The sequence below is a fragment of the Lepidochelys olivacea genome, assembly GCF_965140295.1.
Source record: "Lepidochelys olivacea isolate rLepOli2 genome assembly, chromosome: 7".
Taxonomy (NCBI): domain Eukaryota; kingdom Metazoa; phylum Chordata; order Testudines; family Cheloniidae; genus Lepidochelys; species Lepidochelys olivacea.
Window position 1 is genome coordinate 80,910,729 of NC_140417.1, and position 23,790 is coordinate 80,934,518.

The window sequence follows — 23,790 nt, forward strand, 5'->3', positions numbered from 1 at the left end:
CCGTACAATCATAGTTCCATTGAAATCTATTTATACCAGCATTTCTGATTTTTACTAGTCTTCCTAGAAACTCTAAGAACATAAGAATGGCCAAACTGGGTCGGACCAATGGGCTATCTATCCCAGGTTCTTGTCTTCTAGTTTGGGATGAGATGCAGCAAAATTTCAGGAAAATTGGTTGCTTTTTGGTGGAGGAGGAAAGTGGTTGAAAATAGGATGTATAAAGAGTGGCTACTGATGATTCTCTCTATATATTTAAAGTAACTGAGCTTATTTGAGCCTTAGAAAAAAGTTTTATTGGGGCTTGGTTTGAGTGTTTGACAAAGGTTCAGAAGTTCTTATTTTAACCAAGCTAGTTAGTCCACTATTAATTGCTATCGTATCATACTCACCCAAAACATTTAGTGATTATTTGAGAACAGGCTTTTTCCTCTCTCTAAGGTGTATCAAGTTCAGTTTAATATTCCAGCATATTAGATTTTTACTGAAAATCACAGAATGTTACTCAGAGTATAATATCCTTCCACATCACAGTGTTCTAGAAATATAGTAATATATGAGTCACTAGGTTCTATTCTGCATTACCTTATACCAACCAGCTTCTTCTCATTCACACTGTAGTATACTGAATACAAATACATACCATATATTAGCAATTCACCATTCACAGATTAGGGTCACATATTGCAGCTGTGATTCACACTGCAATATACTGTCTTCCAATTTCATAACACCAGAGAGATTCATAATATACAGTACTGAGTAGGAACTGTGGAGCCAGTCCTTAATTGCCTCTACAGCTGTGATTAACTAGTTTCTTATTTTTTGTTATTTCTCTATTTGAATTCAGATTCAATATTAAGTGCAAGATCACACTTGACAGTTATTTCTAAGCTACAATGTCAACATTATACTGGGCATGCAGCAAAATCTACCTGGTAGTATTAATAATACTGTACATTGCTATTGCCACATAGTTTATTTGCCCTTGTTTAAAAAACACTTCCCCTTCACAAATCTATGATTTTGGATAGTAAGCTTCTATCTACCTAAATCAAAATGACCACATAAAAATATGTTTTGTAATGAATAGCTATAAGAACATATGATAAAAGCATATGTGTTTCCTTTAAATAGAGTCCCACATTAAGGCTTTACAAATTCTAAATCTTCATTATTGGTTTAACGTTCTCAACAACAGAATGTCAAAAATAAAAATCGAGCTGCTATAGAGGAGCAGTTAGCTCTGTGAAGCAGTATGCATTTGATATTTTCTAGTAAAGCTTTTTCCAAACATTCATTTTATAGCTTAAGGAAATCTAAACACAAATACAGTCTCTCAACATTCTGAATTTCTATAACTAATGTCATTGGTGAACATGAAGTTATTTTTAAATAATAAACTATTGCCCAGTTGACCAGAAGGTGGTGACTTTGTAGTGAGAAAGGTAACTGTGAACTGCATGTCCTTAAATCATCTGTAGCATAAACCAGCAGTATTCTGTTGGGGATGTGTTTATGAATGTTTTAATAAGAACACAATCACAGAAATCTCTCTGTTGTAAAATGGAAGCTGTCTTTTCTTCACCTACTACAATATATAAATCAGATGGTCCATTTACAATAGGAATAATCTTTTTATGGCAGTGTAAAACAATTTTAATAGTAGGTTGAATAATCAAACTTGAGACTATGTTTTATTTGGATTTTAATAGTATTTTGAATTAAAGCCACTCCATATCAGAAACTACATAAAAATCACTGGTTTCTTTCCCCAATCCCATAGAACTAGTGATTTGTATGGTTTGGTTTCATGTATAAACTGACATGGCAAATACTAAATTTAACAAAGCCAATTTCTTTTAAAGCCTCATCACACTAATTACATCCATCTAGTGTGTAAAATACATTTTGTCAGTAAAGAACAGAGGACTTCAATTAAATTTAAATCCTTATTGAGCACTATAACCTTAGTGGCTCCAAGTCATTAATGAGGTGGTAAAAGAAAATGCTCCCAGATACAGACTCTGTACTGAGAAATCATTACAAGTATTCATCATTTCCATTTAGTCCATATGCTTAAGAAATTAGCCTATATTCATTGCAATACCCTGTTTATCAAAAAAAGGAAGAAGATACAAAAATACAAGCTTCCCTAAATGTATAGAAAACACTTTCCAAGAGAGGCTGCCTTTCCCTATCCCCCAGGACTCCCAAAATATCTAATGTGGCATTCGGTCTGACTGCTAGCTGTCTGGTATGGTGGCGTTGATTAAAACTCAGACATCCACTGCATGGAGCTTACTGCAGCCTGCCATCAAGCAACATTATTTAAACATTTGTTTGAAGCTGAAGTCAGTCACAGCTGCTAAATTTGTGAAACACTCACTCCTCAGGCAGCCAGCAGACAGAAGGTCTCCAATGGGAAGCTATGCTAGTAGATACCCACAGGTAGCAAAACTCTGCCACAGAAGAACATGAGGTTCTTTATGTACATTTAGTTCTTTGAACTTGTACAGGAGAAGAGGCTTTAAGTAGAACAAAGGATGCTGTCAAAATTTGACTTAAAGGCAGCTGGGAAGAGTTCTACTCACCAGATCTGGACAAAAAAAGAATTCTTCCTTCGTCATCGTAACGGTAGAGATAAGTGGTGGAACACGCTTGAGCTCATGCATTTTCACTATGATATTGAAAGGCTGCTCTGGGTTAGTTCATTAATAATATCCATGGAAGGATGTGAAAAAAGTAATAAGTGCAACCATGAGGGGAACATGTCATATTCCCACCAACAGTTTACTATCTAGTTCCTTTCAATGTGTCAGCAACAGGACTTCTTATTAATTTTCACCGCGGTTCTCCACCCCGAACAGATTTTTAATGCGGTCATGCCTGTGGAGAGAGCTGTGTTACAGTGGAAGAATTCCACAGTCCCAGGTTAGGTGAATCTACAAAGATTGTTCAGGTCAGGCATATTTTTACAATAGGGTAAAATGTTACCATTTGTTACTTTGTCAGGCTTTTCTGCCTCTTCATAATCTTCTTTTCTGTTTTAATGTTTTATATCTCAGAAATGAGAGAGACTCCAAAGGCTACAGATAGATGTCAGCTTCTCTGAAAGCCCTAGACCCCAATCCAGCAAAGATTCTTCTGTCTCCAAAGTTCCTTACTCCCAAACAAATGCACTTCCAATTGCAAAGGAGCTCCCAGACACAAATAAACGTTAGTTAATTGTGAAGCAAAGGACAGAATTCCTCATCTGATTATACCTCCAGAGCAAGAGTTACACGGGAAAGTGTATTCCAGCAATAGAGATTTTAATTTTCAGTAGGTAACAAGAAAGGAACATGGGGGAAAAAGAGATGGGAAAAAGATAAAGCAGAAAGGCAGGATAGAGGTTGCTCTGACTCTCCATACTAGAAAAGAAATGGGTAAGGGTGGCCAGGTAGAAAGAAAATAAGAAACTCGATGGGCAAAAAGAAATGTTGGCTCCTCATTGCATGCATGCAACTTCTTTACTCCCATTTACCACTTAGACTCCTTAAATCAAAGGACCCGACTGTATTTCCGGTGGAGCTGCACTGTAAGGAAGAGAGAATGAAGTATTGGGGACACAGATCCACTGCCTCATTACCACCTCACCCAGCCACAACCTCTGCGAGGGACGCAGTGCTGACAACAGCTTCAGCAAAAATGCACATCCCTGCAGTACACGCTCATGGAGTGCAGTCTTAGGAGTGCTAAGAGAGGGAACTCTCTTCATCTAGGGCAGCTATAATTTGGCCACAGCAACTTCTGTGTTAACTGTCAGACATTAACAGATGGTAGTTAAGGTGACACAGTTGAATATTTTTATTCATAAGGGACACAGGAGTTTGCCTGTATCTAAAAGTTTCATTGAGAAATGCAAGTTGGAAAAAAGGTCCTTTGGCTATAACCAAATTCAAGCACAGAAGCAAGCAAACTCTCAAGTGCATAACTGTTTCATGTTAACTATGGCTTGAATAGTTAATATAGTCAGAATGTTTAATTTCATTTATTGATCACTAATCATTACATCCATCCTCCCTGTAAAAGGACATATAAGTACCCTCACAAGCACCATGCTAACTGGCTCTAGATAGTATCTGTTAGTAGTGGCAAGCCCTGGCTTTGAGTGCCTGCGTGGGTGATGTGGCCATCTGGTCCACAGAGAAGAAAAGAGACCTACAGCCACCTCCCCCAGATAAATGAGTTGTCCTTTAGCTTAAGTGGTAGAGGCCTGTCCTTTAGTAGGTAAAAGATCCAGGGTTCTGCTCCCAGTTCTGTGTGCAAGTGATTTATATAGTACGTTGTCTCATTATGGCAGAATTTATATACACACTTCCTTCATTACTGGTTTCTGCCCTGCTCCATGACCCCTTTCCTAATATTAACTATCATACTGGTAACAAGGTCAATGTTATGCACCTTTTGGTTTCTGTCTTGGGCAATATCTTTTGTTTCTAGGCCAATATTATTGATATTGGTTAAAACCATTTAGTCCTATGTTATTTTTTAGTAATTTCTTTAAATGGAGAATTGATGTTGTAAGGTTGAAACCTTTGTTTATGGTTCTCAAGTAGAACTACACTGATTTTGTAATAAGAGACATGTGAGCCATAGTGAAACAACTGATTTCCTTAAAGCTAAAATCAAGCAATATTTCCAAAATCCACACCTTCGTTATGAAACCTGTGCCAGCAAGCCAGACAAGTTTTACATGAAACATCATCATAATGTTCAAAGAAGAGTTCTGAACTATAAATCAATATCTAGGTTATTGCTGAGTTACTGGCCTTAGTTTAACAGTATTCTGATTAATTTAGAAGAAAGAATTTGATTTCCTAAAGCCACTCTGTATTTTGATAGTGCTGCCACTGTCAGGGTTTTGTAGCAGTCTCACATTTCAACCAAATTGATTTGTAATGTTAATGTCAATGATTTATTGTGGTACCACATGTATATTACAGCCAAGACGTCTTTACACTGGAAAAAGGCAGCAGATTTGCCTAAGGCTAATTTCATAGTACTTTAATTATTAAAAAAAATCTTCCATTTTTTCTATGTACTTGAAAAGGCTTGGGGGAATGGCAGCCTCGGAAAAAGAAGTCCTCTATTTATCGACAGGGTACTTTACAAGGCAGACAGCTATACTGCAGTGTATAGACAACATTTCTTCAGCTGATCTGGTTAATTAAAATGCATGGTTATAACAGGCTCTCTCAGAGTTACAGCTGAATAATCTGTGACTCCTTTTTCCTCAGTGCCATAATGCACTTTGGGTCTATTTAATAGGACTATTTTAAGACAGTTTAATCCAAGATTTATAACCTACATTCTGGGACAGGGATTCCTTCCTTTCCTGTAAGATTTCCAAATAAGAACAAGCATTTTGGTAAAAAGAAAAGGAGTACTTGTGGCACCTTAGAGACTAACAAATTTATTTGAGCATAAGCTTTCGTGAGCTACAGCTCACTTCATCGGATGCATTCAGTGCAGCTGAGCTCACGAAAGCTTATGCTCAAATAAATTTGTTCCTCTCTAAGGTGCCACAAGTACTCCTTTTCTTTTTGCAAATACAGACTAACACAGCTGCTACTCTGAAACCTGTCATTTTGGTAAAGAATCCCTTGAATATTTGTAACCTGTGCTCTTAGCTGTGCCCCCTTTTCAATACAATGAAATGAGTGAACCCCATTTTGTATCAGCACTGGAAATGGTGACTTGAGACCCTCCCTCCCAAACAAAAGAAAACCAGCATATTAGGGGACTAACAAATTGTTTTTAGAATAAATCATTAAGTATACTCTTGCTGAAAGAATTCAGACAAGTCTGGGAGGAGAGATGAGAAGGGGGACAGCTGCAATTCTGATAGAAAATCTATTCCAGGCAGTAGATGCAGCAGAATTGAAAGTGCAGTGAAAATTCACATTTAATTTAGCATTTGCAAATATATCATGGTGATGTATGGCACCAATACAGATGGAGGAAGTATGGAGGAGATTTTTAAATGAGAATTTGCTTTGCAGGTCTGTGGGGATGAAATAGGATGTGAAACAGTCTAGAATAAAATGGTCTCAAATTTGGCATCCAAAAATGGTGGACAATTGAAAATCTAGCCTTTTCCTTTCCTGTTTCTCAGTTTAGCCATCTGTAAAATCTTTATAAGATCTGTACAGCTTATTCATTCAATATTTGTAAAGCATTTTGTGATCTTGGATTAAAGATGCTACATGGACCTGATCTTGATTTCAATAGGCTTGGATCAGTCCTTTGTATGTAAAATATGATATTTAGATCCCTGTGTAGTTTTGGAAAGGACATCTCAGCCTGGAATCAAGCCATTTATTTAATTTTTTGCACTGAGGTCTCCTGAGGATTCAGAAGTTTTTCTGATCCATAAAGCTGAAATTTTTCCTTTTATGAAGACATTTTCTTTTCTGTGGTTTCAGACCTACCTATATTCTTAGGCTGTCAAGGAGTCTGCTGGCCTCATAGGTAGGTTAGACAAACCTCAGAACTGCCCTAATTTATATTCAGCTGCCCAATAAGACCTGCTAAGATTACCTAAAATGCAGCAATGCTCCAGCCACACCCTCCTTTTCCTTCCTGGATTCACTCGGCTCATATCCTATGATGGGGATTGTCAGATGGTGGCTTGTGCTACTCAGCAAAACCCATGCACTAAGGGTATTCTACTGGGAGCGGGGGGTAGATCCATTATCTTTACGTTCCCTTTATGAAAGCAAAGAAAAAAATCGGACAGTGAAGAATCATTTTTCCCTATCTCTAGCATGACTTTGATTTTCTTTAATGGAGAAGACCTTGTGCCCTTTGAGTTTTTCAGTAGGATCATTAGCTTTCTCAGGTTAACCACCAGCACAGACACAGGCTGTTCTTTAAGAAGTGCTGTTTTCCTTGACAGTAGTAATAACGAATATGGCAACAACAAGATAATAGCAACAGCCTTATGCTTTCCTAATTCCATTAACTTTCCAGAAATCAAGATTTTCAGAACCAAAGGGAGTGGAGCCAATAGCCATGTCAGTGACCATTAATCTTCCCTTTATTTACTTCCTTTTTAACGTTTGGGAGTTTAATTCCAATATTGTAGCCTACAGCCTGTGGAGTTGGAACTTCAATAAGATGCAGTTTAGAGCAAACAAACATGTGATGTTTTCAAATTGCAAAGACAGGATTGTAGTGGTGGATTCTGACTTGTGAGGCAATGAAAGGAAATCCTTGAATCCAGGCAGCTAATTGACACCTCTAGAGACCACACCCTTTCTCAGCCTGTACTTCTCTCCCCCAGGCCAAAGGCAAAAAATATGCTAAGGCATTCAACATATTTTCTAATATCTTTGAAGCAGTTTATCATTTTACTTGCCACCTGTCTACACAAGATGCTTCCTATCATGAAAATATTGTACATTTTTCTCATGGCCCAGTTTAGAGTAATTCTCCAAACGACCCAGAGAAGCAGTGATGCGGAGGCAATTATCTGATAAACTCTCAGGTTTTCAACTCCTTGTTAGCATTCTGGATGGCTTAAGGCGGGGATTTGGAATGCAATGTTCAACTCTTTACCTTTAGGCCAATAACATGAATGCTGTGGAAATTTTTGGGGACTCTTGTTATAGGTTAGAAAATCTCTCACTCATTAATCGAAATTCTCCACCATTCATTCCATTCTGGTTATTTGATTAGATAGCAAATATTAACCAACAGTTCTTCAGAGGATAAATGTTCCATATAAGCCAAAAATGGACATGCCTGGAGCTTACCAGTGCTGTACACACAATGGGTGCTTTTGCAAATATGCTTACCACAAAGTCTGAGGGTATGTCTACACTACGTTCCGGAGCAGCAGGCAGCGATCGATCCAGCAGGGGTCGATTTATTGCGTCTAGTCTAGATGCAATAAATCAATCCCCGAGTGCTCTCCCATCGACTCCTGTACTCCACCGCCACGAGAGGCGCAGGCGGAGTCGATGGGGGAGCAGCAGCGGTCGACTCACCGCAGTGAAGACACCACGGTAAGTCAATCTAAGTATGTCGACTTCAGCTACGTTATTCACGTAGCTGAAGTTGCATAATTTAGATTGATCCCCCCTCCACCCCAGTGTAGACCAGGGCTAAGATAGGTTTCTAAAAGTTCAGCCTTCTACATCATATTCATAAATTAATACTCTCAGAAAAGGAAACTTAGTGCTATCTTATCAATTTTACATAAAACTGTCTTATGATGCAGTTTGAGAGGTTAAAATTCCCAGAAATTCAGGGCAGAGAAGCCAAGCAGTGGGGAAAAGTAGCTAAGCAGTACCATTTCCTCAAAAAAGAAACACCTCCAGACACAGCCGCAATGAGCAAGCCTATCTGTACTGCAAGAGGGGCATGGTTACTGGGATGTGGTAAGGCTCATGTTACAGATGCTCAGTACACCATGTTCCCCTCTCAGTACAGTCTGCAGAATAAGTTACAGTGCTCTGAACAGCAATAACTGCCCCCCACCCCCTATGATCTTCACACACTTCGGAGATGGGACACGTGAATGGGAGACTGGAGAAGACTGAAAATGACAATATGGCAACTTTGCCAATGCTGCCAATGCTAGAGGCATATGTGAGGGAGTACACAGCATCAGAGGAGGACTCCGTGTATGGCTTAAGTTTTAGGGAGGCCTTGACGGGCAGCCTCACCGGATCACCAACTGACATGACAAACTGCGGCCACACACTCTCCTTCAGTCCCACAAGGATAATACAGTGGACTCAGGACTCTCAAATTTACAGAACTGTGGTGATCTGTGCTCTTGTTTCACGCCAAAAGTGGAACATAGGACATAGCGATTTTCAAAAGAGGATGTTAACTGTCAGTAGTGGCACCAGGTCCTTAATATAGTATAATATGGTAAAACATAGGCAATTCCTCTCAGCGATGGGGTTTACAAACCACTCACTAAGGCAAAGGCAGGGGAAAGGCTGGAGCGGTACTGGGCCAGGAAAGTTCCACCCCTTAGGCACTGCTGAGCATGCTCCTGGAGAGAAGAGCGGTATTAAAAAAAAAAGCTCCAGCAGCTCAAGTAGGTGGGGAAAAAGGAAAGGAGGCATTTCTGGGAGAAGCACTATTCTGAGACAAGAGAAGGACCTCTTACTGAGGAGGTCATGGCTGCCAGTCTTCTCCTCCCTGGCCCCTAACCTTTGAGACTTCATTCCAGAGGAAGGGAGAACCATGGGTGGGGGCATCAGAGGGTTGCCTGCATCAGCCCTGAAACTCTGAAGGTCTGGAGCAAAGAACTATAATCAAACAGCAGCCAGAGCCAATACTGAGACATCATGTGGGGTAAGAAGTGGCCCAGGGAAAAGTGAAAAAGATGTGGGCCAAGCAGAGGCCAGCCCGTGCTGTTACATGTTCAGGGCACCGGACTGGGACCTGGTGAAGTGGGAGGGCCTGGGTCTCTCTACCCACCCCAGATTCCCATATGCTGAGCCTTGGGATGGGCAGGACTAGAGGCTTCCTGATAAGGAAGCTGACCCAGCTAAACTCCATCCAGGGGTCCTGGACACATTGGGCAAAGAGACAGACTGGAGCAGCACGTCCTGACCACTAGACCTACTGACTAAACCGACAACCTTTCTATACCGTCTCTATTAAATTTCATTGGGTCACTTGTGATCCAGCATGTAGAAAACGGATGATGATTGTAAATAGAATGTGTAAAGGAAGATAACACTCCAGGGAAAAAAGGATTTCTCAGTGGGAGTCCCTTTTTATACGCTCCTCTCAAAATGCCTTGATTGATCAGAATACACTGATTGCCTTCTGCACCATGCAAGGCTGGTCAACCTATTTAGCAAAGAGGATGACTAGATAGAGTCTTTATTTTTCCTCTTACAAGATGCAGCTTTAAGGTCTCAGGCCATGTTGACCTATAGGTCAAGAAATGCTGATAATGCCCTCATAGCATCCCAAGCCTCCAGAGAAGTATAAGTTTGGTGACCACTGTTCAGCATAAGGGGAGAGGGTAACTGTTTTTACACCTTCTCTCAGAAGTTTTCATGCTGACAGCCTTGAACATTTCATTTCTGTAAGGCTCTGGATTGTTGTCCTCACCCTAGCAAGTCCAGATGTGTGTCAGGAAAGGACACATGCAACATTATGACATAGGGAACAGCCCTGACCATGCCACTGCTAAGATAAGGAGAATTTAGGCTACTGGATTCTTCATGGACCCCCTGCTGCACGGTCTAGAAAGCCAGTGAAAGCTATTTTTTTAAATAAAATTGAGTGACTCCTGCCCTGAGTCAAAACCAGATTTGTTTCTCTCCTGCTCTCCCTTATATTCTTTTGAAAAATGTTTAGCAGTAGATAAGGCCATAAAGACACAGCTTTGCTTTGCATTATATTGTACTCTGAAAAAAACAACTACATATTCCTTTGCTTTGCTTGATGTAAGAAATAAAAGATGTCACTCCAGCAAGTAATTATTATTCTTATACAATTAGTTTCTGTATCAAAGAAAAAAGCTACTTGATTTTCCAGCAAATTCTAATTCAAAGTAATAGCTCATGAAGTCAGCTATTTATTAATTCTTTTAGACTTTTTTAATTAAGAATTTAACCTCCCCCGCCTCTTGCTACATAATAAAATAAAGTTGTTGTAATTAGAAATCAATTTCACTCCTCTAAATAATTTTAACAACAAAAACATTGTATCACCTTTCATTACAGAATTTCAAAGCACTTCACCAGGCTGGGTAATTAATTAATTATTATTTATAAAAGACTAAAAAGAGGCACCATGTGGTTAACTGGTTTGCTCATTGAGAGTCAATGGCAGAGCTGGACCAGAAACCAAGTCTCCTGACTTCCAGTCTCAAGCATGACCCACTGGAACATGCTGCCTCCTTTATTCAAAAAAAGTTATAGAATGATTTTATTTCAAAGTATTCCTCCCCTGGGCACATGACTGGTGCCTGGTTAATGTTTTCACATTAAGTGGTGATCTACACAAGTTATTACTACAACAGCAGCTTCATGGAACTTTCAGCTATTCCTTTCATTCTTCAGTGAGCTTTAGGATGAGCTCTCCCAACTGGGTATGAATGTTTTGGGTTATTTTAATTGATTGTGAAATATCTGCTCATCTGTACAAGTATTTTCTAGTAGCAAAGACACTGTAGCTGCTCTGTTAGGGGCTGTGTGAGGTGCTGAGACAGCTCAAACTTGCAAGAGGCCAGGGAGGTGCACACCTGAATTTCCAACCGATGCTCCATTCTGGTGAAGCTTAAGAGGCCCAGACAGTAACTAATTCCTGCTCCTTCAACTATACTAAAGATAGCACCTTAGCCTCAGGCTCTCCACATCACCAGATCTGCTTAAGCACATTTTTCTCCATCTTATCAGATGGCTATTGTCTCCACTTACGCAGTAAACACATTTCCCCCTTTAAAACCTAGATCCCAAAACTCTAACTCACCCTTAACTCAGAACATTGCTGAAAAGTACCAAAAAAAATCATGCCACTTGTCTTTTGCATACAAAGTTGAAGTTGGGTGGGCGACATGAGTTAGACTGGTTGCTAGTGAGTCAAAAGCGATCACACAGCTGCAGAGAACTGGATGGATCATTTTCCTATGCATTTGCAAACATCTTGCATCTGGGGTTTTTTAAAAGATGTAGAACTTTGTCATTGTTTTGGGGTGTTATCTGACACTCCCCTCCCCCACAAAAACAAAAACACTTTCAGCCTTAATATTTTACTAATCAAAGTTTTTTTGGGGGGAGGGGGGTGTTTTTTTGCTTCTATGCTGGGGAATATATATACACACACACACACACACTACGCAAAACTGATTTTACCTGAGAAAAGAAGGTAGAGACAAGGAGACATGGGAAGGGGAAGAAATAAGGATGCCTGGCCACCTTTAATTCATAATGAAATACTTTCATGTGTTTTATTTTTATTTTGTGGTTATTAGGATTATGTTGTGATGGGAATTATATTTTTAAAAGTGTTGCTTCAAGATCTGGGGCCCACCAGCACATAAAATACTTTTCTTTAAGCAATGTTCCTAATCACCACAGAAAGCCTGTAGGTCTAAAAGCTTTTTTGATAGCTTGTCAAATATGATGCAAATTAAGATGGTTTGAAGAGTTTCAGAGTAAACATATTGTTCTGACTGCAAGTCAGCAGAACATCACTGACTTGGACTCTTCTGTATTCTTTTCATTAGAGTAATGGAATAAAATTCCCACAATATCCAATACAGCAATTATGACCAGCATGTGTCACTAACCTATGTTTCTAATTATAGTATTAAAAGCCCTATACAACTTTGTGACTGATGAGCCTTTAATCTGAAGACTTATTATATCAAAGCAGACTGCAGACCGGAAGTGGATGCATGGATGATTGTTTTTACAACTGCAAATTCTGTTTTGGAGACTTATTCAGAAAAATTTCCGAAAATAGTTTCCTACTAAAATGACTGAGTGTAGATTTGTATGCAGCATTGTTGTAGCTGTGTCAGTCCTGGGATATTGGGGAGACATAGAGGATGAGGTAATATATTTTATTTTTACTACTGAAGTTGGTCCAATAAAAGATATTACCTCACCCACTTTGAGTCCAGAGTTCTTCTTTTACATCAACGTTTAGATTTAGGAAATGTTGACTCTGGGTTAATGTGTCAGCTTTATGTTTATGATGCTAGACTTAAAAAACAGTTGCAGTCTCCATTAAAAATACCTCTTTTGGGTTTCTAGCATTAGTCCTATCTGATACAATATTATAGACTTCAGAGATATTGTTCCCAAAAGCCTAGGTTTGCAATTAAAAAAAAAAACAGCCGATTTTGATCCCAACGTATATGACTACACCAACAATGGGGTATTGAAACTGAACTGTGGTGCCTGTGACTGACTAATCCTGTCCAACCTACGAATCAGGCACACAAGTGAACAGGCTGATGAGATGAACAGGCTCCTACAATAAAAAGGCATAAATTACGTTAAACTAATATGCATTAAGGATATAGGGCCAAAATCTCTCCTGTAAAAATATAGGTTTCAGAGTAGCAGCCGTGTTAGTCTGTATTCGCAAAAAGAAAAGGAGTACTTGTGGCACCTTAGAGACTAACAAATTTATTTGAGCATAAGCTTTCATGAGCTACAGCTCACTTCATTGGATGCATTCAGTGGAAAATACAGTGGGGAGATTTATAAAGTCAGAGAACATGAAACAATGGGTGTTACCATACACACTGTAACGAGAGTGATCACTTAAGGTGAGCTATTACCAGCAGGAGACGTGGGGGGGGGTGATAATCAAGGTGGGCCATTTCCAGCAGTTAACAAGAACCTCTGAGGAACAGTGGAAGGTGGAGGGGGCGAAATAAACATGGGGAAATAGTTTTACTTTGTGTAATGACCCATCCACTCCCAGTCTCTATTCAAGCCTAAGTTAATTGTATCCAGTTTGCAAATTAATTCCAATTCAGCAGTCTCTCCTTGGAGTCTGTTTTTGAAGTTTTTTTTTGTTGGAGAATTGCCACTTTTAGGTCTGTAATCGAGTGACCAAAGAGATTGAAGTGTTCTCCAACTGGTTTTTGAATGTTATAATTCTTGACGTCTGATTTGTGTCCATTGATTCTTTTACGTAGAGACTGTCCAGTTTGACCAATGTATGTGGCAGAGGGGCATTGCTGGCACATGATGGCATATATCACACTGGTAGATGCGCAAGTGAATGAGCCTCTGATACTGTGTCTGATGTAATTAGGCCCTATGATGGTGTCACCTGAATAGATAAGTGGACACAGTTGGGAATGGGCTTTGTTGCAAGGATAGGCTCCTGGGTTAGTGGTTCTGTTGTGTGATGTGTGGTTGCTGGTGAGTATTTGCTCGTGAATTACTGGTGGAGGGGATGGAGCTAGTGTTCTGCCCACTCCTCAACCATGCCCATCCTTTCCCCATAGAGATGCTCAGCAGTGCTGAGGCTGCTTCTGCCAACTCCTCTTGGGCTACTACTCATGTGAGTACCCCAAGCAAGAAAGTAGAGGGGCACTTTTACCCTTCTTCTCCCTTGCACAGCCATGTAAGGCAGTTCACATATTAGCTGGATATCTTACAGCCTTTCAGTACTTTATCTATTCCAACTTTGAAAATAACAAGTTCTAATTAAGCCTTGCCACTGTGATCTAGCCAAAAAAAAAAAAGTTAATATAATAGGCCATGCTAATATTTCTTGTCCTACAGTAAAGAGACAAAAGAATAAGCTTCATAATCTGGAAAATATATTAGGGTTTAGCAATTGTACCCTATTTTTTATTTCACTATATTAACACAAAAAATCTGCCAGCATAACTTCCAAACACATTGAACATTTTTGCGGTAATGCACGTCCCAAAGACGAACATTACTCCCATTTCATAAGCTTTCTACCATGGAGATAGCTATAAGACCAGCTACTGTGTGGAGAATACAAGCTAAGTTTGACTAGTTTTCCAACCAGTTTAATTCGGAACCCTAAAATGAAATAGAAGTAGGTTCAACCTTGAAGAAGGCCCTAGTAGGCGTTGGTTAATGTTAATCAGTATTGTGGTCTTTCAGCTAACATACAATATTCGTTGATACATCATTAATACTCAGAGGCAAGATGGTTATGTATTCAATACTGCAAAACAAAAAAAGTCAGCGAAGATACAGGATTGAATGCTGATAATGCGTACATCTTCCATGCTTTGAAAAATTATTTGCAGGAGGTTTTTTTTTCTTTTTAAAGTAAAACTACCTTTTTCTTTTTCTCTGCATGGGTGGTAGCATTCTTCTCTTGATCTATCATGTTAGCAAGTATCCTGCCTAAAGTTGCTGAAATTCTACCGACTCTGTGACTCTTATTAAGTCCACCAATAAGTGAGGTGGGAGTGGCTCACTTGGGAAAGGAAACTAGACCACTATGGTTGTAGAGAGAAAGCCTAGGGAAAAATCAAGCTCGGGGAAGAAGTTTAGGCTGAGGTGTATGTTGTATTGTTTTTGAATTACCAGTAATGTCAAACACCAGGAAAATGCAGAGTTTGGACACTCTGGGTACTCAACCCACTCACAGTAATGCTCCAAGAAACTAGCCAAATACCAAGCTTTGCACCCAGATGACATCCACATTTTTAAGCAATAATTAGGGTTGGAAAAATTCTGCAAAAAGTTTTCCAGAAAACAATAATTTTTTAAAATAAATTCACTACAGCCATTTTCACTCCCCTTTTATTGTTCATTTCCCACAAACTTGAGTGATTAGGTTTTACTGACACTTCATAATCACATTTATAATTTTTAGTATATAGAATACATATAACCAATAATGCACACCCATCCAGTTTGGAAACAAGTTTTTCCACATGACTTATCTGACTAATCCAAATGAAAATACTGTTCCAATTTTGAATATCGAGCATCAAGTTGTCAGAGTGAACAACTCACAATCCATCAGCAAAGTTTAAAACAAAACACACAAAAACCTCTCCAATAAAATGAGGAAATCATGCTCTACCTATAAATATTCTATGATAAGAAAAAACAGTCTAGATTAACTGGATAAATGATGTATTGAAAACTATTTGCTCAGATATGCAATTAGCCAGGGCAGATGTAGCTCTTCTTTAAACAGGTTTTAGCTGTTTACTAAAAAAAAATAAAAAAGCAAAAATGCTTAAGGGTCAGACTGTGACCTCCTTATTTGAACTGGTAAGCATTCATCACATGAATGGTTCCACTGAGTCACTGCTCACTAGTGTGTGTAAGGGATATCACCACAATCTGGGCTCGTACATTTAACCAATACATTGCATAATCCAGCAGTTTTTAGGCAAGCCAAACTCCCATTAAACTCACTGGGCATTTCCTCTGCACAATGAGGGCCTGAGTTATAGAACTCATCCAGTTTATTGGTATTAATATTTACGATTCCTTAGAGAATTAATATTACTATTACCGTAATAGAAACAAGAGCTAGTCACAAAACATCTGTCTCCCTCTCCCCAAGAGGAACAAACAAAATAATGTTCATTTATTCAAGATTTTCAGTAGAAAAATTGGCTTTTCATCAAAAAAATCAAAACCACAAAATTGAATTTTTGGTTTTCCAACTGAAAAAATTTTCTTCAATGAAAGCAGACACTTCCTGTGAAAAATTCTGTTTAATAAATAAGTTTTGATGGAACATTTTTGACCAGCTCTAACTGTATCTTTGTTTGATTCTGTGGTATATTATCTCTGAGAAATAAAAGTATAACCTACTGGTCAGCGTACGTTATGCAGCCCTTTCTCTGACTTGTTAGTACTCAAGTCAAGAGGCCTGGCTCTTTAGCTCAAGATAGACTCGCTTTGAGATCTGGAGATTTCTGGTATTGGCCATAAGGTCAGCTACCATAAAAACATTGATATATGCTAAGTAATAAGATGTAAAGTTAATTCCATTTTTGTTAAACTATTCTAACATTTTAATGCTTCCTGTTTTTTAATATATTAACTATAAACTTATACATTGCACCATTTTTGTTAAAAGAAAATAATTTAAGTGTTATCACCAAGCTTCACTTGTTATATAAGAGATTTAATGAAGCCAGTACTAGAACTGGTTAAAAGATGGTAACAATGTTTTGAGAAACATTTTGAAACTTTCACCAACAAACCCATACTTTGGAAATGTTTGGGGGTTTGAAACTGGTAATATTTTGTTTTTTAATCTCATTTTCTTGCCTTTCTCTTGCTTTTATCTTTTCTCTCTGCTTCTCCCCACCCAAACTTTTTCCTTTTTAATTTTGTCACTGAAAAAGAGGTGATGGTGGGGAGGAGAGAAAAAACAAACAGACAGAGATGGGAGAAAAAGCTGATCAAGATTTCCCCCCAAAAAAGCCCCCAAAATTTTCTTCAAACATGTAGTTTTAGAGGAAAAAAGGGCCATTTTCATTTAAATAATTTTTGAACAAAAAATATTCACCCAGCTCTTATCAGTGCTTTTTTTTTTTTTTTTGGCCTGTCCTGGTCATGACTATACAATATCTGAGTAAAAGAACAAAATTCCAAACCCTTAAAAAAAGATTCCTTTATGTAAACCTCATGGGGTTATCATTTGTTTCTGAGCATCGATAATCATTTTCTACAGAGCTAGTTGGGTTCATGTAAACAGAATCCCCACTTGCAACTAAGGCTGGCCAGAGAAGAAAATCAGTTTTGCAAAACATTTAAATGTTTCAAAATTTGTTTTTGTTCTACACTGGAATGAAAATGAGACCTTTCAAAAAAAATTTCCATGGACACTCTCTATAGCCTGATTGTTAGTGCAGTGGCCTGAAGTGTTGGGAGACCAGGGTTAAAGTCCTTGCTCTGCCTGGTTGGGAGCAGAGGGAGGGGCTTTGTTTTATTTTTATCCCAAATCACTCACTCAGACAGAGCAGAGATTTGAACCGAACTTTCTCACATTCCAGGTAGCGCCATAAGCAGGCAAATCTGGGTCATCTCCTGCCGTGATTTAGGCTCCACAACCTCAGCCTTACACGGAGACTCAGAAAACTCCACTTATTTCTGCCTTGCAAGCACATTCTTTCTCCTACTACTGAAGTTGCTTATTCACAGCAATAGGCCCTACCACCATCTAGCCAAACAAGCCAGCCAAACTTTGTGCCCTTAAGAGGCTGCAAACAAGCACTCAGTAGTTCTACCTAATGCATAGTATGAGATAAGAGTCAGACTTGGTGCAAGGGGGAACCACTCAGTGGGGTATCTGGAGGAAAATTTGATTATGGGGTTTTATTAGTCAATTTGCAAAAAAAGAGTTGTTTAACTAAGGTTTTTGATTTTTTAAAATGTTTCTATTTTCCATTCCTTATTTCATTAGCTTAAATAAAGTAATCCAGGGTGGACTACCAACCTCGTTTTAATATCCACTTCTGTTTTATTGGCTCTTTAGTTTGTAAACACTGCTCCCATTAGTATTCATTACTCTGGGTTTCCCTACAAAGTTTCCTTGTGGCACTAAAGCCTTACACATGATTTATTCTGTTACTGGACTTATCCTCAGAGCATCCTCACAAGGTTCCAGTAAACCAATATCTCCAACTTAAAGTCTGATGACTACTGGCTGGAAGACCACATCCCTGCCCAGATGCAAATAGATGGAATTCCCATGAGGAAGGCTTGACAGTTAATCTGTATGGGGAATTAAAAAGAGATCAAAAGGACAACAATCCCAGTTTCTGAAATGGAGATGTAATAATGGAAAAATAAAGTAAAATTCTCCCTACAAATAGATTTGTCACTGGTATTCTTTTGTATAAGTGATGTACTTCATTTCACAACCTGCACAGAAAGCCAGTGTTGAGACCACCTTTGACTTTTATCAAGGTTACAGAATAGAGTGAATAGATCAAGGAACAGCATTTTACAAATGCTCTAATCTCTAATATGTATTTAGCCATTTGAGAGTCACTCTTTCCTGCTGTATTCCTGAGTTTTTGTTTTGTTTTTTTTAATAATGCCAACATCTAACTTTTGGTATATTTTTTCTATTTTTAAACTGGTGAAAATTTTTTGAAAAGATCAAGGTTTTGTGGGATTTGTGGATGACTCATAAAACAACAAGAGTCTTTGACACAGCAACAAACATACGCATTTAAAAATGATCTTTGAAAAATCTGGCTGTATATCTCAGACTCGTCTGGGACGTGATCCAAAGCTAATTAAAATCAATGGAAGTATCTATGTCAATGGAAGGTTTGTATAAAGATTGAGGGTAGAATCTGTTTTTTATACAGTAGCAGATAGTATTATTTATTAAGCATTTTATTTTCCCATGAAGCATCACTCAGTGGGAATCCCCACCCCTGCAACACACACTTCAAGGAACTATTTCAGTTTCCCAAGATTACTTCTATGGGCATAAAACTCACTCATCTGAGTAAAAACCACAGAGTAGTAGATATCAGAAATCATTATGGCCCACATACTGAATGGCCCATACAAATGACAGAGAGACACTGTACAGAGCAGATATCACACAACTTTCTAACCATCTGGGACTCCAGTATTTGTTCAAGATTATCCCATGAGCATAGCATTAACAAGTCAGTGTATTTTCTCTCATCAGCTTTATAAAATTTTCTGAACATTTACCTTTTAATTTATAAGATGTGCCTATTTCAAACTCTAGTTTCATGTACATCATTTAAAAAATATGCCAATTAAAACACATCTGATTTTCCAGACTTTCTGAGCACCTGCAGGTTCCATTGTTTTAATGCTCAGCACTTCTGAAAAAAATCAAGATATTAACTCAAAAAGGGTCAAGCTAAAGAAAACCTCAAGAAAACACAGCTCCCCAACTGCAACAAAAAATTCAGTCGTCCATAATATGCTCTCAGGCAAAGGCCTGCATAGAAATATACTGGATACCTTGCAAATGCCCTGAAGGTCAATGGGGAAGGAAGTTCTAGAACCGAGGATCCCCAGTGAGAAAGCCCTGGCTCCAGCCCTACATGGTTCAGATCTGGGGACTATCAGCAAGTGTATCTCAGTTAATCTCATCTCTTGGGATGGAATGAAAGAATAGATGCTGTCTCAGAGATAACCAGGACTCAAACCACAAGGGCTTTATAAATCAAACACACCATTTTGAACAGCACTGGAAACAAATTGTAACCTAGTGCAAAATGCTCCTTTTTGAAAGCACTACTTAGTGCATGGGTGTCACAGTATATGTCCTAGACAACAATAATGACATCAGAAGGGGTTAGATATACTTGAAGAGACAATACAGCAAGGTGCTCACAGAAACTAGCTGGAAGCATCTGGACTAGACATTTCCCTTAAAATTGTTCTGTCTTTCACCTTATATCTGTATACACTGTTGTAGTAGCCATGTCGGTCCCAGGATATTAGAGAGAGAAGAGAAACAAGTTCTGTGTAAGCTTGAAAGCTTGTCTCTCTCACCTACAGAAGTTGGTCCAATAAAAAAATTACCACCTCACCCACCTTATACCTCTATCATATTAGCTACTTATAGCATTGTACACAACTCACCATCCTGGAATGCCCCAATCTGCAATGTGGCACTGCAGCATCTCTGCCTCAGCTTCCCCACCATGCTCTTTGGCCTACTCCAGTCATACATATGGCTTGGCCCTCCAGCCAAGCTGCTTTAGAGAGTTCAACCCATTCTGGGGGTAACAGAATCCTTTAGACAAAGTCCAAGAAAAGCAAAAAACAAAGGAATTTTCAGCCCAGGCTGATTCAGCATCCAACTCCCTTCCCTACAGCCTGACCTCAGCTGCAACAGTGTCTCAATACCCATCAACAGGTACCTGGGCTTTGATCAAACCTACAATCTGAGCCAAACCTACCCTCCTAACAAGGCATCTGACCAAACAATAGTCTGCAGACAACTCCTGACCCTTAACCAGGCTTCTTGCCCCCTGCCCCCCCGCCCCCAGTTAAGAGCCATCGGTCTGCTCTCCTCCCCAGTCAGGATTTAACTGCTGGGCTTTTATCTTCTTCAGTCCAATACCCAGGGCAGGGTGAGGCTAACTTAGGCCTCCTGGCTCTTAAAGTGGCAGGCTGTCCTGCTACAAGGGTCTTAACCTTATAGATTCCAAGGCCAGACTGAATTAGATCCTCTGACTCTCAGTAGTTCCTCTACTTGCCCCTCCAATGCAAGAATCTGCTCCTCCAGCACAGCCACCAATTTGCATCCATGCACAAGAAGCCCCTTCCAGCTTTAGGTAGGAAAGAAAACCCAGCACATTAGTTGCATGTCACCACCACTGTTTGATTGCTGGCCATCATGGAATTGCACGTAGAGCTGAACCTAGAAGGAAAGCCTCTCACATTTCTTCTCCATATTCCCTCTAATTAACCAGACACTTGAAACAACAGAGCTGATCAAAGTGTCAGAGTCACACAGCCCTGTCTCGGCTGAGTCACACAGCCCTGTCTCGGCTGCTTACTCAGCGTCCCATGTTCCAGCTGCAGAACAGTCAACCAAACAATGCAGACAGACTGACCAAACGCTCGCCAAGTCCCATTACCTTCAAACAGAGAGTCTGCAACTATTCTCTTTTGACAATCTCTGTTCACAGCTCTCGAGTCAACCTACCAGTGATTGATCCTCATCATGAAACCCAGCACCATCATCATCAATCCAAGCAGAGGTCCAAAAATGGAGTGGACATGCAGACTGAGCCATCTTCTCCCGCTTAAAATTTTCCTCACAAGGATGAATTCTAAGACCTCATAGGTGACAGGCAATTTGACAAAGCTTACACATTAGCTGCCTAAGCCATAATTGTACAAGGGAGGACTATGGACTCTATTACCGTCCACCTAGGACCTTTCAAGAACACTGACTGCACTTAAAATTATATCAGCACACCTTGGATTAAGGCTGCATGAAAAATTCACACTATTCATGACTTTCAGTTACTATATGTCTGTAGAGTACATAGCACAACAGAACACACAGAACAGTATTAATGTTACATAATACAAATGAAAATTCATGTTTTAAATAACATAACATTCACATGAGATAATTTTCCAATCTGCAAAATCAAGTGGAATTCAGTGCAGCATACAGATTAATGTAATTAATCATCACACCTCTCACAATCAGCCAAAACATGCTTCCTCAGTTTTCTTGAGGGAAAAAACAGCTGCATGCAGAAGCTTGTTCCATAAAATGGCATGTGAGAATGGACAAAAATATAGCTCTCGCTATAGTTCTTCCTTCTTGGCTGACAGAAATATATTAATGGGTTTAAAGAAGTAAAAAGGGAAAATTACAAAAATCTCCCCCAGAGCAGGTTTACTAACCACCACCACCACTTTTTTCTTTTTAGTTTCACAGTAGAGTACAAATTAGAGCCTCAGAAGATTAGTACTATAAAATGTTAACCTCCCTACGCCTAAAATGATGGATGATGCCTCTGAATTCCCATGGTGGAAGCCAGTGGGATTTTTTTTTTCAGCTACTGCAGAATTTTCTGAAGCTGCATGGGTTCTCCTTGAAATCTGCAAGTGCTTGGAACTTTTTAAGCTATCAGTACCCTATAAATTATAATTACTGAACAAGTTCTGTTCCTCAGATTGTTTTAAGAAACGAAGGTGCTACTAAATAACTATATTCTCTTCACTTTACTTAATTGTGTATGACCTTGTAAATGAAGGATTTTTGAAACATGCACCTGAATTTGCTATAGTTTAAGTTTACTAAGTGCACTAGTTTACTCTAAGTTGGGTAACTAGACCATTTCCTTACCTACCGTACAGTGCAACTATAGTTAAACATCTACTACAACATTTCGTCACCCAAGTGTGACAGACAGTAGTTAAGAATATCTTAATGGCACAGTAATGGAAAAATATAACTTTTTAAATATCATTGAGTTAACAGAGGTAATAATAATGAGTTGTGCAGTGAAAAGTTCATTTCCTCCCACTTAAGGAAAGAGACATTTTCCTGCTGTGAATATTCAACTGCTTCCACTATGAAATTCCTTTGCATGAAAATCACTTTGCAAGTAAACACTGTAAAAAAAAAAAAAAACGGTGCACAGGACATAATTCAGAAAAATAATTCAAAGCAGTTGATTCTGCACAATCAAAGGTGAACCACATCAAAAAGGAGCTTCTGTGACAAAGAGTCTTCATATCCAGAGAAAACTACAGGTATTAAAAAGACTGAATGAAAACAATATGCTGCTTGTGGTACAATGTATATCACAGTTTAGCATCTGAGCTCTTTGCTGACTAAATACACCCCATGGAAGGCAATAGTTGATTATACTGTTGCAAATGGCTGAATATACAAAGGAGCAGACATGGTCACGGTTTCATTGGTTATGCTGTAAAACTGAATGTTACTATATTTTGACAATTATTAAGTAAATGAGTTCAAACTGTAACTTTTTCATTTTAAAAGAGAAAAATCTAAGTCATATACATTTGTGTCTAAATCCAGGGACAGGGACACTAGTTATTAAATGTCTGAGTCTTAGGGTTTCCACATGCACAGCTCTCTTTGATCTCCAGAAGAGAAATGCATGCAAAATGCACCTCGGGAACAACCTTCAAATGTGTTTTGGATTTCTAATGCAAGTGAGACTTTTGTGTATAAAGAAAAATAGTTCTCGTGTAATTTTAAAATAGTATTAATTTTATATAGTACAAATATACCATCCTAATAAGACATTACTTTCTTATCATAGTTAATTACAAACGTAATTGATGTAACACACAGAAATCCCACAACTGCACAATAAGTGAACACTAAACTTAATTGACTTCAGTAGGAATCTTGGATGGAGAAGAAATATAGCCCTAAGTACAGGTGAAGACCTACCAAAGGACAGTTAAACTTCAGACTAAGTAACGGATGGTCTCTAAGGTCTACACTGCAATAAAACACCCACAACTGGCCCATATCAGCTGACTCAGGCTTGCAGGGCTTGGACTGCATGGCTATAAAATTGCAGTGTAGCTATTTGGGCTCAGGCTGGAGCCTGGGCTCTCAGACCCCATGAAGGGGGAAGGATCCCAGCATCCAGGTTCCAGCCCAAGCCCAAATATCTACATTGCAATTTTACAGCCCCACAGCCCATGAGCTCAAGTCAGCTGACAGGGGCCAGGTGCGGGTGTTTTATTGCAGTGGACATATACCCTAAGTGTCTGAACCAACTCCCCCTAAAGTCAATGCAAGGGTTACTACAGCAGTTGCATGAAA

General features: G+C 39.0%; 2 protein-coding genes across 4 annotated transcripts in view; one reads left to right on the forward strand and one right to left on the reverse strand.

The window, feature by feature from the left end:
- CTNNA3 (catenin alpha 3) overlaps positions 1-23,790 on the reverse strand; it is a 928,050-nt gene that overhangs the window by 535,750 nt on the left and 368,510 nt on the right. The gene's annotated exons all lie outside the window — the stretch shown is intronic.
- LRRTM3 (leucine rich repeat transmembrane neuronal 3) overlaps positions 1-23,790 on the forward strand; it is a 190,990-nt gene that overhangs the window by 11,520 nt on the left and 155,680 nt on the right. The window contains exon 3 of one of the 3 annotated variants that reach the window (XM_084634513.1): positions 18,097-18,259. The exons of the other annotated variants lie outside the window; for them this stretch is intronic. Coding sequence (XP_084490639.1) covers positions 18,097-18,120 — 24 coding nt within the window. The 3' untranslated portion in view covers positions 18,121-18,259. Of the gene's footprint in view, positions 1-18,096; positions 18,260-23,790 lie in introns of those variants that run through there. 3 annotated transcript variants of the gene reach the window in all.